The sequence below is a fragment of the Rattus rattus genome, chromosome 17, assembly GCF_011064425.1.
Source record: "Rattus rattus isolate New Zealand chromosome 17, Rrattus_CSIRO_v1, whole genome shotgun sequence".
Classification (NCBI taxonomy): Eukaryota; Metazoa; Chordata; class Mammalia; order Rodentia; family Muridae; genus Rattus; species Rattus rattus.
This window is the reverse complement of record NC_046170.1, coordinates 1,065,536-1,083,341: the sequence shown is the minus strand read 5'-3', so window position 1 is coordinate 1,083,341 and position 17,806 is coordinate 1,065,536. Positions and strand designations below refer to the sequence as shown.

At 48.7% G+C, this 17,806-nt stretch overlaps 1 protein-coding gene across 3 annotated transcripts; it reads right to left on the bottom strand.

The window, feature by feature from the left end:
• Nucleotides 1-354: 354 nt before the first annotated feature.
• On the bottom strand, nucleotides 355-7,378 carry LOC116886420 (metallothionein-1). 3 transcript variants are annotated; one of them, XM_032887905.1, is made up of 3 exons: nucleotides 7,197-7,378; nucleotides 6,758-6,823; nucleotides 355-583 (listed from the first exon to the last, which is right to left on the bottom strand). In XM_032887905.1, exons 1-3 carry the CDS (start codon nucleotides 7,222-7,224, stop codon nucleotides 492-494), a joined length of 186 nt encoding a protein of 61 aa, XP_032743796.1. In that variant the 5' UTR covers nucleotides 7,225-7,378; the 3' UTR covers nucleotides 355-491. The 3 variants fall into 3 exon arrangements, with proteins under 3 accessions (XP_032743796.1, XP_032743795.1, XP_032743794.1); XM_032887904.1 differs by lacking the exons at nucleotides 6,758-6,823; nucleotides 7,197-7,378 and adding exons at nucleotides 750-815; nucleotides 1,278-1,538; XM_032887903.1 differs by lacking the exon at nucleotides 355-583 and adding an exon at nucleotides 6,397-6,631 and having other exon boundaries at nucleotides 7,197-7,326.
• Nucleotides 7,379-17,806: the final 10,428 nt, after the last annotated feature.

Genomic DNA, 17,806 nt, shown 5'->3' with positions numbered 1-17,806 from the left:
TAGACACCCTGTTAATCTTCGTACCCCTCCATATACCCAACAACCTGAGATGAAACTGGAATCCTGAGAACGGATAGAAAAGACCTCTGTGCTGCCTGGATGGGACACTAGTCTCTCAGGACTACCCTCCATCCCTCCCCCTAACACACTCCTGACCCGGCAACGCTGCTTGTCTTCCGTATGAGGAAGCTTATGGGATAACTTGGCTTTACCCAAAGACATTATTACCCCTCTTTGGGAGCCAGAGGCGGGAGTTAAAAGGCACCGGCGAGTCCAAAACCAGATCCCCAGACTATCAACTTAACCCTCGTGGCCCCAGTTTCTTATATCTAAACATCAACAAGAAAACCAGAGTTAGAATCAAACAGGCTTTTATTATTCACATGCTCGGTAGAAAACGGGGTTTAGTAAACTGGGTGGAGCTGTACGGCAAGACTCTGAGTTGGTCCGATAATTATTTACACCTGAGGGCAGCAGCACAGTTCATCACTTCAGGCACAGCACGTGCACTTGTCTGAGGCACCTTTGCAGACACAGCCCTGGGCACATTTGGAGCAGCCCACGGGGCAGCAGGAGCAGCAGCCTGGAAAGAAAGATAGAGGAAGATGTCAGAGCAGGCTTCCTAGTCCCTCCGGTCGCACAGGTCTGGCAGAAGACCTGCTTCTTGCCCCAAACCGAATGGCCTCAGACGTTTCTCAGAGCCAGCTCTGTAGGAGTTCTCCCACCACCACCCGAGGGTCCCAACTCACTCTTCTTGCAGGAGGTGCATTTGCAGTTCTTGCAGCCACAGGAGCTGGAGCAGGTGCAGGAGCCGCCTATGGAGGAGAAAGAAGACAGCGGTCAGTAAGAGGCAGAATTACAGCAGTGGCCAACACCATGTGTCCTGCTCAATTCAAAGTGCTACTCAGAACTCCAGGGAGCCTAGCCCCTCTTCTCTCCTCACAGGGTAGGGTAAGGCTTGGGTCTTTGATCTCAAGACACAACGGTCTCTCACCTCTCTGGTAGATCAGGCAATTCACAGTAAGATTAGTAACGCCTGGGTCTCAACTCAGATGTCCCCACTACGAGGGAGATCCGGACATTTGCGCGTCTAAATTCCTACCCCAAACCCCGACAAGGAGGAGCCGTTCGGACAATACTAATACTCCAAGAACAGGTGATGGCGATTCCAAGAGCGGATTCTAGAAAGAACTAGGACGAATCGCCAACTAAAGGTGCCTATTCCCGCCAAACCCCTACAACTGGGTATTCTAAAGACCAAGGACCGGGCGTCTTACCGGTGGAGCAGGAGCAGTTGGGGTCCATTCCGAGATCTGGTGAATCTGGAGCAACGGTGTAAGCGACAAGAAGGCAGTCAGGCTGCTGAAGTCGGGATGAGGCTTAGCGGACAGTCTGCTCTCTTTATAGTCGTTGGACTGGTCCGGGCGCAAAGGGTTTGCACTCAGCTGGCGGTTGCTCCAGCCCGCGCTCAGTCACGAGCGCAGCGTCCTTGGCAGAGCCGAGCGCACTCTTCGGGCGGAGTGCAGAGCTCCCTCGGGCGCCGGTGTGCACCACGGGACCGCCCCCTTTGGCGCCACTGGCCGTAGTAGGAGGGCCCGAGTAGGAAGACCCGTGTGACGTGTGGAACATCATGTTTTTGTAGTGCTTTCCGAGATATTACAGGCCATCACTGATCCAGTGCATTACGAGAACACATCCCGGGAAGCCCTACTGTCTCTGTAAACACAATCGTAGCGCGCTATCCTCAGCTTCTCCTTTCCTGGAGTTCCTGGGCAGCGACCGGCTCCGCCCACGTCTCTCTGAATGGAAGCTAGCAGAGGCGAAGGAGACAGTTTTATAAAGACTAGCCTTGATTACGAACTTTCCGGGTCCTTATTGTCTGTCTCTGTCCCATCATGGTCCTTGGTTGATCCCCTTCCTTCTGGACACAGCAACAGAGCCAACGGAACTCATCGCAATATATTCTCCACTCATGAGGGGGCACATGTAGGCACGTTCCGGGCTGGGGGTCGCAACCCTTTAGCCATCGGCTCTACTCCAGGCCGGTTTTAAAAACCGAGGCAGAGGGATCATTTTAGGTGATATCCAGGGACTGCACTAGATAAAAACACAAAACAAAACAAAAAGCCCCAAAACTAATACAGGCAGCTGTTTATATTTTCAATGTTTCTGACTTTAGAGTAACATTAGATTCTGCTGTCAGCCCTTGAGACTAGGGCAAGAGAAGAGCTATACCATTGGTTCACGCGTACTTCGGAGCTATGCGACCTTGGGCAGGTTTTGCTTAACTGTTGTAGGACCTCCACCAGCCATTGTGCAATACTGGGAGTCAAACCGATCTCTCACTTAATACCTATATAGAGATGCAAATTCTATTTACACACAAGGACAGAGGATTCAGTGACCTGCCGGGGCGGGGGGGGGGTGGGCGGCGAGGGGCATACAACCAGTCAGTAGTAAAACGGGCTGTGAAGCAGTACGGCCTGACACCAATGTTCCTGTACGTGTCCCAAGTTCTCTGATGCTGTCCTTCTGTACGTAGGTCCATGTGTAGGCAAAGAAGGCACCTGGTCCTGGGCTATGACACTCCTCCCCTCCTCCTTCAGCTCCTCTTTCCCCTCTTCGCCCTCTTCCTCCTCTTCCTCCTCCTCCTTGGTGGTTTAGACACCTGTCTTTCCATTAACCGATTACCCACTGGTTTGGTGACAATGACCCAGGCCATTTCTCCTTCCTCGGGATTCCTCATCTTGGAGATGACACAGTTATACCCTCTGTGTGGGAAGATCCAAAACACGTGGAGCTGAGTCTTGGTCTATAGTTAAGTTCTTGCCTGAGGCTAGCTCTTTAATCTCAGCTCTTAGAAGTCAGAGGCAGATGGTCTTCTTGAGTTCAAGGCCAGCCAGGGCCACACAAATGAGATCCTATTTCAAAAATTAATAAGCAATTAAAGATAAAAATTAAAAAAAAAACCAGAATCCTTGCCTGGATAACGTTGGATAACTCTCTCCAAATCTCATGAGTTTACTGGTTTTAAATAGCTAAGGACTGGGTTTGGAAAGAGAGAGGATTTCAGCCTGGACTAGAAACAAATTCTAAGCACTCAAGGGCGCGTCCTAAGCAGACATCCCAGGTCAGAGACATCAGTGGTTCTGCACTGGCTAGGACTGCTGTCTTCTCGGGTAGAAGTCAGGCTGAGGTGTGCCCTTGCCCAAGGATGCCCAGTTCCTTTATTCTGTCTGTCTGCTGTTTTCTGGATGCATACTAAGATGCTTCTGCTGGACCACATGAAGTACGATTGTAGTTGGTGCTCTTGCTTGTTTTTACCAACTTGTTATATTTTGTCTATTACCAAAACTGAGATCTGGGGCTGGGGATTTAGCTCAGTGGTAGAGCGCTTACCTAGGAAGCGCAAGGCCCTGGGTTCGGTCTCCAGCTCCGAAAAAAAAAAGAACCAAAAAAAAAAAAAAAAAAAACCACAAAACAAAAAAACAAAAAAAAACCTGAGATCTGTAACAGATTCTTGGGCCTTTAGACCTCTTGCATAATATGATTTTTTTTTCCTTTTTTACAGTAAGGATTGAACCCCTGGTTACCAGGCAAGCATTCTACACTGAAGCTTTACCTCCAGTCTTTTAGATTCTTTTTATTTTGAAGCAGGGTCTCACTAAGCTGTCCAGGCTGGCTTTCGACGTGCTCTGTAGCTAGACTTTGAGCTGGAAATCCTCCCCCTGCCTCAGTCTCCTGAGTAGCTAAGAAGATAGATCCATGTCGCCAGGCCCAATCTCTCCGCCTCCCCTTCTTCCTCTCCTTTTCCAAGGGCCTCACTCTGTAACTCAGAATGGCCTGTTGCTCGCCGAACAGCCCAGTCTGGCCTTGAACTCAAGACAGTCTCCTGCTTCAGTTTCCCAGGTTTCTAGGATACAGGTATACGTGTGTATCACAATACCTGCTGTGTTTTGTGTGTGACGTCTTTTTGGAGACGGTTTTACGTGTGGCCCACACCTCAAACTTGCCGTGGTCCTTGAACGTTTGATCCTCCTTGCCTCTGCCTCCTGCGTGTTAGAATTACAGGTGTGTGCCACCAGTCTTTGCTTCCTCCATGCTGGGGAGCGAACCCAGGGGTCCGTGCATGTTAGGTGAGCGCTGTACCAGGGAGCTACATTCCCAGACCCACGGCCTTTTTTTTTTTTTTTTTTTGGTTTTTTTTCCGGAGCTGGGGATCGAACCCAGGGCCTTGCACTCGCTAGGCAAGTGCTCTACCGCTGAGCTAAATATGGCCCTTTTTTTAATGGTTCTAGGGATGAACCTCGGAGCTTCACAAAAGCCAGGTAGGCTCTCCAACGTGAGCCAATTCCCAGCCCAATGTCTTCCATTTTAATTGAGAAGCTAAATGTATAATTGTCATTCACTTGGTTTCAAGGCATTCCAGGACTAAGAGTGGTCCCAGCACTCACTCCTAGATTCCCTACTTGACACACAAGAGTCTTTTTTTTTTTTTTTGTTCTTTTTTTCGGAGCTGGGGACCGAACCAGGGCCTTGCGCTTCCTAGGCAAGCGCTCTACCACTGAGCTAAATCCCCAACCCCGACACACAAGAGTCTTAATTAGGATATTTGCTTTGTTTGTTTGTTTGTAGACAAAGAGGGAAATCTCTGAGGGTACAGTCCGAGTTCAGTGTCACCTAAATCAAGGCCAGGGCTGAATGAATGAATGAATGGTGTCAGCAAGGGCACACGAGAGACAAATGAGGCCAGATCCCCAAACAGCACTTACAAAGCAAAGTCCTTAAACATCAGATCTGTGCTTGGTTGCCCGTGTGTTCTTTGGGGACAGGTGGTTATCAGCATCTAGGGGGGCAGGATATCAGCATTTGAGAGGTTCAGTGACTTGCCCAGGCTACATGACCAATAAGAGAGAAAGTGGGCTGTGAACTAGGACTTCCTGACAGCAAGAAACAGAGGCTGTCTTGTAAATTTACTCTTCACAGAGAAAGCCTAAGGCAAGCTTGGTCCTTACTTCTAGCCAAGAAACTCCTTTCCCTTTGATTGAAGACCAAATCGCATTACCTCAACAAATAGCCAGGGGGCATTAACGGCTGGTTTTAATTGCATATCATTCACGTCCTTCCTATGGAGTAGGAAATTCCACCCCGCCCTCCAAATTGCAGACTCTGCCTGGATGCCTAGCTCCTGGGAAGATGCTAGTCAATTCCTTCCAAATTTCTAGTTACTTTGCTTAAATTGCCAGGAGTTGGTATGGAGTGAGGGGTAGGTAGATTTCTGCCTGACCTTGAGAAGAACTTCCAGACTGACAGCCAAGTCCTATCACAGGGCTCTCTGGAAGAGGAAAAAAAAAAAAATCCTGTCCGTGTCCCTGTATACCAGAGATGGGCAGTTCCTCATGGGAGCTCTAGGTTGGACATGTTGTGCCATTTAGTCTCCAAGCTGCAAGGCACACCCTGGGATATTTATAGTGTTTACAGTACTTTTCATGGTTTTGTTCACGGTACTGATGTCTTGAGTTCTGCTTGCATTACGCCAGAACGTGTAAGATCTCATTATAGATGGGTGTGAGCCATCATGTGGTTGCTGGGATTTGAACTCAGGACCTCTGGTGAAGAGCAGCCAGTGCTCTTAAACCGGTGAGCCATCTGTCCAGCCCATGTTATTGAATTTTTATAAATGGGTTTTAAGGGGCTGGAGAGTTGGCTCGCCAGTTTAAGAGCACTGGCTGCTCTTCCAGAGGTCCTGAGTTCAATTCCCAGCAACCACATGGTGGCTCACAACCATCTGTAATGAGATCTTATGCCCTCTTCTGGTGTGTCTGAAGACCGCTAGAGTACTCATATACATTTTTTTTTAACTGATTTTAAGCTGAGCCTGTAATCCCAGTACCTAGAAGTCTGAGGCAGGACTGCAAGTCCAAGGACCATTTTAGGTTACACAGTCAGATGGTCTCAAAATCAAAGGTTAACAGAATTGGAGACCAAGCCGGCTTCGGAGCTGCACTGATCCTTCTGCCTCAGGCTCCCAAAGATTGGGACTACAAAGAGGAGTCATATGAGACTCACCCCAACTTTTATTTTATTTACCAAAGCTTATGAACAGGTATTTCATACTGCTTTAAGCCTAACAACCCAAAATTAAACCAGAATCATTATCATCTAGGGGTAGGAGTGTGGCTCATTAGAGCACCCTGGTTTATAAGCAGGAAGCTTTGGGTTTAATCCCCAATATACACATGCCCACATTTGTGACCAGTGCATGCTTCTGCCCACCATGTTCGAGACGATCAAAAGTCCAGAGGGGTCATCAATCCACTTATCCCAAGTCAAGGTGCACCAATCCCGTTTCAACGCCTCTGCCAGCCCCTTATTTCCAATCAACACAGACAAAACTGGGTTAATCAAGTCAAATTGTTTTTTTTTATTGTCAGTTACATGCTTTATAGAAAAAAGTGTGGAGAACCGGTCAGGGTTGTACAAAAAAAGGCTAGGTTCCTACGTTGTTTTATTTACACCATTGTGGGGACGCCCCCACTTCAGGCGCAGCAGCTGCACTTGTCCGAAGCCTCTTTGCAGATGCAGCCCTGGGAGCACTTCGCACAGCCCACGGGGCAGCAGGAACAGCAGCCTGGGGGAAAAAAGTTGAGCGTGAGCGAGAAACCGAATTAGAGGCACCCTGGACGCTCCTGGGAAGGTGCGGTGGGCTAGGGACCGCAGGGGCGCGAAGGGAAAGGGTAGAGAAAATCCAACTCACTTTTCTTGCAGGAGGTGCATTTGCATTGTTTGCATTTGCAGGAGCCAGCGCAGGAGCAGGATCCATCTAGAGGAAGAAGGCAGGGAGCGCGGTAGCGGGACCCGGGCATAACTGAACATAGTTCTCCAAAGAACTCGGGTGCAAACCAGCCAGCTTGGGCGAGCCATTATCTCAAGGACTAGTTTAAAAGGGGCGGGAGGGGTTGGGGATTTAGCTCAGTGGTAGAGCGCTTGCCTAGCAAGCACAAGGCCCTGGGTTCGGTCCCCAGCTCCGAAGGAAAAAAAAAAGAAAAGAAAAAAAGGGGCGGGAGTGTTCCAGAATTCGTTCGGAAGGAGCAGCCAGTAGTACCCTAAAAGTAGTTACCAGAGAAGGGGCCCAAAAGTCCGTCCTGCTCTCCCAGAAGCTCCGGTTACAGAGGCCCGTCAGCAGCCCCCCTTACCTGTGGCACAGGAGCAGTTGGGGTCCATGGCGAATGGAGGCGGCAGTTGGAGATCAACGAGAGATCGCTGTAGAGTTCTAGGAGCGTGATGGAGAGAAGCACGCGGAGCGCGACCTTTATAGCCCAGAGTATTGGGTCGCGCGCAAAAGCTCCGCCCGGGTGGCGGGGCGCCACCTGCCCTCCTCCCCACTGCCTGCACACGCCCGGGAGCCTGCGCACGACCCGAAGTCTGCAGGCATCCCTCCTTTTGCACGTGGGTACAGAGCCTGCACACGCCCCCGCGCTTGAGTCACACCCCCTTTCTCCTGGCGCAGGGGCTGAGAGCAAAGGGCTGAGCGCAAAGGGTCTGCGATCCGGTGGAGACCGGTTCCAGGAAACCTGCTCCGGTGCCCTGGGGCCCAAGTGGCCGGGTGCAGAGGGGTTGCGGGACATCGAGTCCCCTGCAGCTTCCACGGGGACACAGTTCCCACAGCACGTCTTGAGTGCTAACTTGGGTGAAAGCGGGGCTTGGAGACCCCGCATACAGGAAAACCTAGCTGACAGTGTGAACAGGTAACAAAAACCAGCCCTAGCCCAGACTTTACCGGCCTTGGTTACGTACCCCCTGCGTGTCACGTGCTGCGGGCACTGTTAGGGCTCTCATTTTTCCTTACAACATAGCTTGGAGTGTTCATTATTTTCATAGCAGAAAAGTGGAAACGGAGGCGCAATCACATAGTCATTAGCCCAAGATGAATGGAGGGTTCGAATCCACTGAGACGCCAGTCAGTTGTCAGAGACTAGAGACCATAAAGACACAAGCCTTGCGCTAAGGATACTTAGTCTTGGGGGGTGGGGGGGCAGAGAGTGAACAGGAAAAAATGATGGGGGTCTCTGCTGGAGGTGGAGAGCAGGCCATTCTGGGAGGATATGGACTAGGACTCTGCGCAGGTGTTGGCCAAGCAGGAAGGGCCAGACCGTAGTGTTCTGAAAGACAGGGATGGAAAGCCCCACTAACCCTCCCCACCCCCACCCACGTGGATGCTGAGGGAAAGGGTGGAGACGGCAGCCAAAATTTCTTTCCCTGGAGGCACATGGTGTTTCCCCTCTTGCACAAGACTGCTGAAATCAGACTCGAAGTCATAGATGGAATGTCTGTCATTTGAGAAGGCAGGAAATGTGTTACCGGAAGCTCAGGACAGGCTGTCCTCTCAGCCCTTACTGTAAACTGGGGCAATGCCTTCTTGGCTCAGCCCAGGCATCACTTTCTCCTGGATCCCCACGGCTGCCCATGGAATGTGTGGAAAACACCCTGTTCTTTCCCTTCCTGGCACTTTCCGTGGTTGCCCTGGGTATGAACTTGAACCGGATTGATTTCTATGCTCTAATGCTCCCTTTCCAGACTGGTCACAGAGCAATCTTTGCCCCTGTTGGGCTGTGACTTCCAGCCTCAAGCCAGGATGTCGTTGGCAGTCACGGCGCACAAAGTCCGGTAAACTCAAATGGAGTTAACCCACTGTACTGTTTTTTTTTTTTTTTTTTTTGTTTTTTTTTTGGAGCCGGGGACCGAACCCAGGGCCTTGCGCTTGCTAGGCAAGCGCTCTACCACTGAGCTAAATCCCCAACCCCATACCCACCGTACTGTTATTCCTGCCCAGTTCCCACTTCCGGTTAGGACTTAGATTTAGAAAATGAAAGTAGGTAGGTTGGAGGTATTGGTCAGTGCCGTTTATCAGAGCACTCAGGAGGCAGAGGCAAGTAGATTTCTGTGAGTTCAAGGCCAGCCTAGTCTACACAGTGAGTTCCAGTCGTCCAGCTTTGGTTACAAACCGAAAAATACAAGCAACAATGAAAAAGAAAGTCAAGTTTGGGTGGTGTGACCCAGGCCTGTAATCTTAGCACCTCAGGAGTCCCAGCCAGGGTTGTGAAATTTGTCACTCACTGAAGGAAAAACACCACAAGGGCAGGGAAAGAGAAGCTACCAGAAAGGCAAATTCTGATGGAATTCGGCCCCACATTTGCCCTTGGGGTACTCCCTCCTTCACCTCCCCCACTCCTCCTATCTCTCTCTTTACCCAGGCATGGAACCCACACATGCAACACATGTAACACTTTACCTCGAAGCCTCCCCCCCCCTTCTATGTGGCTCAGAACCTCAGGTTATACATTTGTCAGGGTCAGATAGTACCAAAACCCAAAGGTCGCACGCCGGCATTTTCCGATTTGCTTGCTTTCTGTTCTCCATGTTGGTGTGTATGTGTGTGTGTGTGTTTGCCTGTGTGTGGAGATCCTAGGCTGATGATAGAGTCATCTTTCATCTTGTCTCTGTGGCGGTTTGGATGAGAATGACACCCCCTTGACCCCCGTCCCCCAGTTGGCAGATTGTTTAGGGAAGATTAGGAGCTGTGGTCTTGTTGGAGGACGTGGGTCACTAGCAGTGGGCTTTGAGGCTTCAAAAGCTCAGCACGGTGGTGGCAGCAGGGTACACCTTTCATCCCAGCACTGGGCAGGTAGATTCTTGAGTTTAGAGTCACCTGGCCTTAGAGAGCCTCTGCAGTGGCCTCACTGGCTTTGGTAGGGAATGCCACGAGACTCTTACTCTTGTCTGAATTCGTGCTAAGTCAGTGTGAGTTTATCTCCCTGGAACTCTGGCACAAGGCTTCCAGCGTCGTCAGCACACTTAGCGTGCCCGACGCCCGGGGTTTGATCTGGGGCACCCAAATCCAAACGCAAACAAAGCCAACCATAGATAACCGCCAATAACAACCCAATTCCCTAAGGCCCGTGATGTTAACTCCCACAGAGGCCACACGATCTGCTCAAGTCTTACAGGATTCAAAGGATTGGAGCTGGTATTTGAACCCAGCCATTCGTGTTAATCCTGCATCGAACAGAGAGGACTTGTTCTCTGTGTGACAGAGATAGAGCCAGGACAGTGGATGGGGTCCAAGGACAAGGATTCAGCTCTAAGAGCAGAAGGTCAGTTCCTCCTTCCTTCCCTTTACCAGGATCTCTCTTTGTGGCCAAGGCTATCCTTGAGTTCACCGTATCAGTCTGACCTGCAATTTACAATCTTCCTCCGTTCCTCCCGTCCCGGGATTATCAGCCTGCAACCACACCCTTCTTCCTTTCTTTTGTTTCCTTTACGGTACTGGAGATGAAGCCCACGCCTTACCATAATAGGCAGTTAGACTTCCACTGAGCTTTACTCCCAGCACCCAGAAGCCAGGGCCCCTGTGCTGACTGGTTTTATGTCAATACAATACAAGGCAGCGTCATCAGAAAGACGGAGTCTCCATTGAGGGCAATGCCTCCAGAAGATTCGGCTGTGGGCAAGGCTGTAGGGCTGTAGGGGTAGGGCCCAGTCCATTATGTGTGGTTCCATCCCTGGGCTGGTGGTCCTGGGCCCTATAGCAAGCCTAAGGAGTAAGCCAGTAAGCACCCCTTCATGGCCTCTGCTGCCCCCAGATTCCTGACCTGCTTGACTTCCTATCTTGACTTCCTTTGATGATAAACTGTGATGTTGAAGCATGGGCTGATAAACCCTTTCCTCCCCGAGTTGCTTTGCCATGGTGTCTCGTCATAGCAACAGAAACCCTAGCTAAGACGAGTTGGTACCAGGATGGTATGGTATTGTTCTGACAGACCTGACCATGTTATTTTGGGGGGAGGGGGGATTGTGGAGAGACTTTGGAACTTTGGACTAGGAAAGTCATTGGGCATTCAAAGCCTGGTGAACTGTTCTCTGGGAGCTTGGAAGATAAGTATGTTGAGGAAAATGCGGACAGTGGAGGCCGGCCTTGTGAAGTTTAAGAGGGACGTTTAAAGACTCCCACGTGGCCATTTGATATTTTGAATCGGGATTCTATGGTTCTGGTGAGCTGGGGTAGAAGAGCCAGCTATGATCAACAAGAGATCAGAAGCGCTAAAGTGAAAGCTTTGCTCTGTCGGGATACTGGATGTTGGTCAGCTGGAGCAGAGGAATTAGTGGTGACTAAGAAGAGACCAGCATCATGGAGGTGAGGTCTGTAAAATGTTTCCTGAGAGTCAGCACACAGGAGCATACATGGCTGAAGTTGGACCTTGTGTGGGCCGCTGAATTCCACAGTTTAAGAGCCACCCAGGTGGTACTGGTTTTAGGCTTGGCACTGTGAGAAGCCAGGAGAAGCCATTGGTGAAGATGCAGCCTCAGGGGCAGTCAAAGGGGTCAGGCAGTGAAGCTGAGGCCTGGCACCACGAACAGAGCCTGTGAGAGGCTATTGGTAGAAGTGCAGCCCAGTTGCAGCAGAAGTCCCTAATAGTTTTGGAGATGCCAGTACCAAGAGCAGCATCAACTGTGGAGTAGAGCCAGCAGGAGCCTTTCTAGGAGGCAGAGGGCAGAGCTGGAGAAGTGACCCAAATCCTTTGGAGGAGCCCAAAAGAGTGTGAGTGGATCCCAGAGAATGGATGGCTGGAGTTTGCTTTGCTCCGGCTTTGATCGTGACCGACCCCGTCTTTATCTTGGGAGTTTCACGATTTTTCTATCGCTGCTTAAATATTAACCCACAGCTTCACAGCTCAAAAGAACACAGATATACTGTCACACACACACACTGTTTTTGTGGGGCAGGAATTAATGCAAAGTTTAGCAGGGCCCGCTGGCTCACAGATCATAAATCGAGGCCCCTACGTGGGCGACTTTCATCCCAAGGATTACTTGGACCAAAATTTGCATCCATGCGCCACCCTGTGGTTGTATGCAGTACTGCATCCTTACCAACTGTTGTGCTGAGGCCAAGGATCTTCTGAGCTAATGGCTGGGGGCTTCTTCCCTGGGCTTCTTGCCACGTGAGTCTCACTCCAAAAATAATGAGTAGGTGGGAGGCCAAGGAGAGTAAGAAAGAAGCTACGGATAGTCTGTCAGTCATTCGTCCTTAGTGAAAGCGCTGTGGTACAGGTTGGTTACCTCATCGACACGGGAGCTGAGATAGAAGAACGAGAAGTTGAAAACCTTCCTAGACTCAAAATAAAAGGTAAAATAAGTAAATAAATGCATACATAAAATATAATGGGGGTTGGGGATTTAGCTCAGTGGTAGAGCGCTTGCCTAGCAAGCGCAAGGCCCTGGGTTCGGTCCCCAGCTCCGAAAAAAAGAAAAAAGAAAAAAAATATATATAATGTATACACAAAATAGGTAAATAAATGTATCATGGGGCAGGGGCTGGTGGTAACACATTTGTCAGTATGTACTGGTGCATTAGTATTGGGGAAAAAAAAACTTTAAAAGTTTCCTGCAGGGTTGGAGAGATGGCTCAGTGGTTAAGAGCTCTGACTGCTCTTCCAGAGGTCCTGAGTTCAAATCCCAGCAACCACATGGTGGCTAACAACCATCTGTAATGGGATCTGATGCCCTCTTCTGGTGTATCTGAAGACAGCTACAGCGTATTTATATATAATAAATAAAATAAATCTTAAAAAAAAAAGCTTCCTGCAATAACTCCAGGGTTAGGCGATTGCAAGCCACGGCACAATACGTTGCTCTCCTCTTCCCTGGCACCGTCGTGGGGAGGAAGCTTTTCATTTTAAACCATCAGATGAGAGTATGCCATTGCTAATCTATCGCAACACTAGAGGGGAAGGGGCAGGAGGATCAGGGACTTCAGCCACGTAGCAAGTTCAAGGCCACTCTGAACTTGAGACTTTCCCAAAAGACCTGTTTGTGAGTAGGGCATGGTGGTGCAAACCTGTTAGCACTCAGGCAAAGCAAGAGGACCTTCAATTCATGCCCCATCTTAGGTTATGCAGGGTACATACTGGAACCCTGTCTGAGAGGGAGGCAAATCAGAAGCCAGTCTAATTATGGAAGCGACACTCCATTGCTCTCGTAGTATTTTATTCATTAGACCTGAGTCATTAGGTCCAAACCCCACAGAGGCTTCTCAAAGGTGTCCCCACGCTGGGAACCACTAGGACTGTTTTCAGTCTGCTACCGGGGACAAAGGCAGTGGCTTGCACTTATTACTCCCCGTAGCTAGAACACATACACGTGTCCACCCGTCGGGTCTCAGTCTAAAGGCGTATCCTGACACATGTAAACCCCGTGCTAGTGGAGCTGAGGCAGGAGAGTTGTGAGAGTCAGGACCTCCTGGGCTATTTACAGGATCCTGTCTCCCAAGAGAAAACAAGTTGACCTAGGAGGCTCATACCCGTAATCTCGGCGCTTTGGGAAGAGAGGCAGGAGACAAGTTCGAGGTCATCTGTAACTACGTAGTTAGTTTGAAGTCAGTCTGTGTGCACGAGACAGTCCCAAAACAAAAGAAAACCCCCAAATGACAAACTCTTGATTAACCCATCATTAACTGAATAAAGGCCAGGCCTCAAAAAGCCTTCCTATACCTTCGAATTGCCGAGCCCCTCTGTCCCAAGTAAGTACACCCTTCTCTGTACCACATTATACAGTCGCAGCTGCCGGTCACATCATGGGTACTGTGTAGTCCACCCCTCAAGCTGGGTACTCTGTGCTCTGTGTATGTGAATGTAGTCCAGCCTTGCGATACAAGGAGTCTGTTATCCGCTTCTTCTTTTTTTTTTTTTGGTTCTTTTTTTTGGAGCTGGGGACCGAACCCAGGGCCTTGCGCTTCCTAGGTAAGCGCTCTACCACTGAGCTAAATCCCCAGCCCCGGGGTTTTTTTTTTAAAGACTTTTTTAAAAAAATTATTTATTATATATGAGTACACTGTAGCTGTCTTCAGACACACCAGAAGAGGGCATCAGATCCCATTACAGATGGTTGTGAGCCACCATGTGGTTGCTGGGATTTGAACTCAGGACCTGTGGAAGAGCAGTCAGTGCTCTTAACCACTGAGCCATCTCTCCAGCCCCCCGCTGTTCACATTTTACAAAGGGAGAAACTGAGACTCCAAAGTCAAAGCAGAAAACTCTGCTACAGGCCAAGTAGGCAGCTGAGTTGCAGGCCTTGGTTTCCGGCCTGAGCTGCAGGCCATGGTTTCCTGCCTGAGGATATCTCTGGCTGCTGGTGCCACAAGTGGCTTTTTTTTCACTCTGTCTCCCCGGAGGGCTGTGCTGGTCCTGTTGTGGTTGCCATCCTAGTTTTGGCCTCTGGTCCAGCAGACTTTTTAGGCACCCATAACACTTTGTGACACAATAGTTTGGAAGGCTGGGTTGAGACAATAGATTCCATGGATATTTAAATCTCCTGCACTTGCTCAAAGTCCCTTGGAAATCCAGAGATCATTCTCTAACCCCCTGAAGAAAATGGGATACGATAAAGATCACCGGACGAAAGCGAATGATGTCCTATCCAGTTTCTAAGTTACCAAAAAGCCACATCAGTCAAGGATCAAGCAAGGAAGGGATAGGGAGGGGCTGTAATATTGAGTTCAGGGCCATTTTGGGCTAAGTAGCAAGGCAGTTTTCTCAAAACATCAAAACTTAAGCAAATTTAACAGTAGCAATAAGCAAACCTTGCCCCTCTCCCCAAACCAATACAAAACAGACTTTTTCCTCACGGTCCCAGTGTCTCCTTCCCCGGGACAAAAACCCCTGGATCAGAAGATCCTAAGGGTGTTTGTTCACTCAACCCCAAGCTTCTCCAGAAGGAAGACAAGTCAGAACTTGTAAAAGCCTTGGAGCTTCCCAGCATTCTCCTCTCCTCTCCTTAGCCTTATCTATAGAAATATTCCACTCCCATTCTTTTCATTCCCCTCAAAGTCTGGTCCGAAGCTAAAAAGTAGGTTGACAGGTATCCATTTAGTACCATGCCCACCACAGAGAAACCCAAAGCAACCGAAGTATGTGGTACGGGTGCAGGGACAGGCGTTTAACTGGATGGGACAGGTCTGGATCTGAAAGTGAATTGGCAGGTGTGTGGTCATCTATCTGTAAATGTGCTTGACACCACTGCACTGTGTATCTAAATGTGGTAAATTTTTATGTTAAAAATATGAAGAGAGGGGGGCCGGAGAGATAGCTCAGCGGTTAAGAGCACTGACTGCTCTTCCAGAGGTCCTGAGTTCAAATCCCAGCAACCACATGGTGGCTCACAACCATCTGTCATGGGACCTGATGCCCTCTTCTGGTGCATCTGAAGACTGCAACAGTGTGCTCACATATATGAAATAAAAGTGGGTGAAACTTTCAAATAGGCATGTCCCCACAGAAAGCGTATACATGACTGGTAAGCACTTGAAAAGACGGCAGTGTGAGTCCAGACAGCAGCGAAGGCCAAGCGCGGCAGTGCGACTCTGCAGTCCCGGCACTAGAGGCAGGGGGATTGACTTTTCAGAGCAACCAAGGCTAAATAGCAAGGCTCTCTCTAAAACAAAACAAAACACAGACAAAAGCAAGACAGCAGCAACAACAAAATATCGACAAGAAACCATAGCGACAGGCAGGAGTGTTGGCAACAGCAGACACTCAATCCTCACCAGGGTCTGCGTGGGTCTATAGCACTGTAAAAAGTAAGCGAGGTTAAATGAAAGTGCGGTCACACTGCTTTATGCTTACAAAGGTGGGTCTAATATAAACAAAACAAAAAGCGTCGAGAGTGTAGAGAAATTGCTGGTAGAAATGCAAGACGGTAGAGTCACTTGGGAAAGCAATTTGGCAGTGTCTGTCTGCAACAGTTAAGGAGCTGGCACTTGGCTTAGTTGAGTGTGTTTCTGTGAGGCTCTGGGTTTGATTCTATGTCACCAAAATAAACCAAAAAGTTAAGCATAGAGTTACGCACAAGCAGGCAATCCCACTAGGTCGATCCAGGAGGCATCAAATCAATCCTCAAATCAACCAATGGATAAATAAATGACTCTGGTACAAACATGGTAGCCATTGGTGAACCTGGGTCCCATTTAAAAGTCTCAAGAAAGGAAGCAGCTCAAAAGCCCAACACCGTGTAGCTTTTCCAACCGTTACTCAGCAGATTGTACAGAACGAATTGCTGACACACACAATAGGATGGGTCGGCTCTCAAATCTCCTGCTTCTGCAGATCAGTGGTCACTTGGTGTGCCGCAGCGGCGAGAATGAATTACCCCACAGCGAGAGGGAGCTTTTCAACGATGGAAATGTTTTAAAACTGGGTTGTGGTGATGGCCCAACTCTTAAACTTTGCTGCTACCACTGATTACTGTATTTATGAGTGAATTTTTATGACATATAAATTATAGCTTGAAAGAAGTGGTTTTCAAATGCCTTTAGGCCAAGCATGGTGGCTCACACCTTTAGTCCCACCATTAGAGAGGCAGAGACAGGGGGATCTCTCTTGAGTCCAAGGCCAGTTTGGTCTACAGATCAAGATCAGGACAGCCAGGGCTACACAGAGAAACCCTGTCTCGAAAAACCAAAACGCTTTTAGAAGATAGAACTTTAAAAGCTTTCCCCCAAATCAAAGTACATAGAAAAGAAGAGACTAGTGTCCAAAATATTTTCTAAAAATCAAGAAGGAAGTAACGAGTTGAAAAGAAGGTAAGGGCTGGGGAGATGGCTCAGTGGTTAAGAGCACTGACTGCTCTTCCAGAGGTCCTGAGTTCAATTCCCCAGCAACCACGTGGTGGCTCACGACCATCTGTAATGAGATCTGATGCCCTCTTCTGGTGTGTCTGAAGACAGCTACAATGTACTCACATACATAAAATAAATAAATCTTAAAAAAAAAAAAAGAAAAGAAAAAAAGGTAAAAGACTCGAGTCTTCTTTTTTTTTTTTTCTTCTTTTTTTCGGAGCTGGGGACCGAACCTAGGGCCTTGTGCTTGCTAGGCAAGCGCTCTATCACTGAGCTAAATCCCCAACCCCAACTCGAGTCTTCATGAGTCAGAATTTCACAGAAAATTGGTAACAAATGACCAAGAAATGAGTGGAAAGAAGGAAAGATGTTCCGTATCATTGGTAAGAAAGGATGAACATTTAAAGCTGGAACCGGGACACACACACACACACACACACACACACACACACACACTATAATATACATACACAAACATACACACACATACATATGCAGCAAACACATATACAGACACATGCACACACATTCACACGTGCACATGCATGAAATATACGTCCACAACACCCACATACACACACACATTAATTCAACTATCTATCTGTATCTATCTATCTACACACACACATACACATACATATACATGTTCACATTCATACATACACACACACACACACACACCAATCACTGAGTCAATAAAACCTAAGACGGAGCCAAAAAAAAAAAACAAACCACACACTCGTTATGATTCATAAGAGTAGCAAAATTATAGTTATGTAGTAGCAATGAAAATAATCGTATGGTTTGGGAGGGTCATCACAATGTGAGGAACTGTATTAAAGGGTCACGGCATTAGGAGGGTTGAGAACCAGTGTTCTAGAACCTAGGACTGCCCGGCTAGGGATGGCATCCCTCATGATGGGCGGGGCCCTCCCCCACCAATCACTAATTAAGAAAATGTATTCCGGGCTTGAGTGCTTACAGCAGATCTTCTGGGTCAAGCATGGTCTTAACTGTGTCAAGCTGACATAGAAGTAGCCAGCACATGTTTTCCCCCTTTTGTAGTCTGGGGATCAAATCCATTTCCCCGAGCATGTTAGTAACCACTCTGCCACTGGGCTGTAGGCCAAGCCC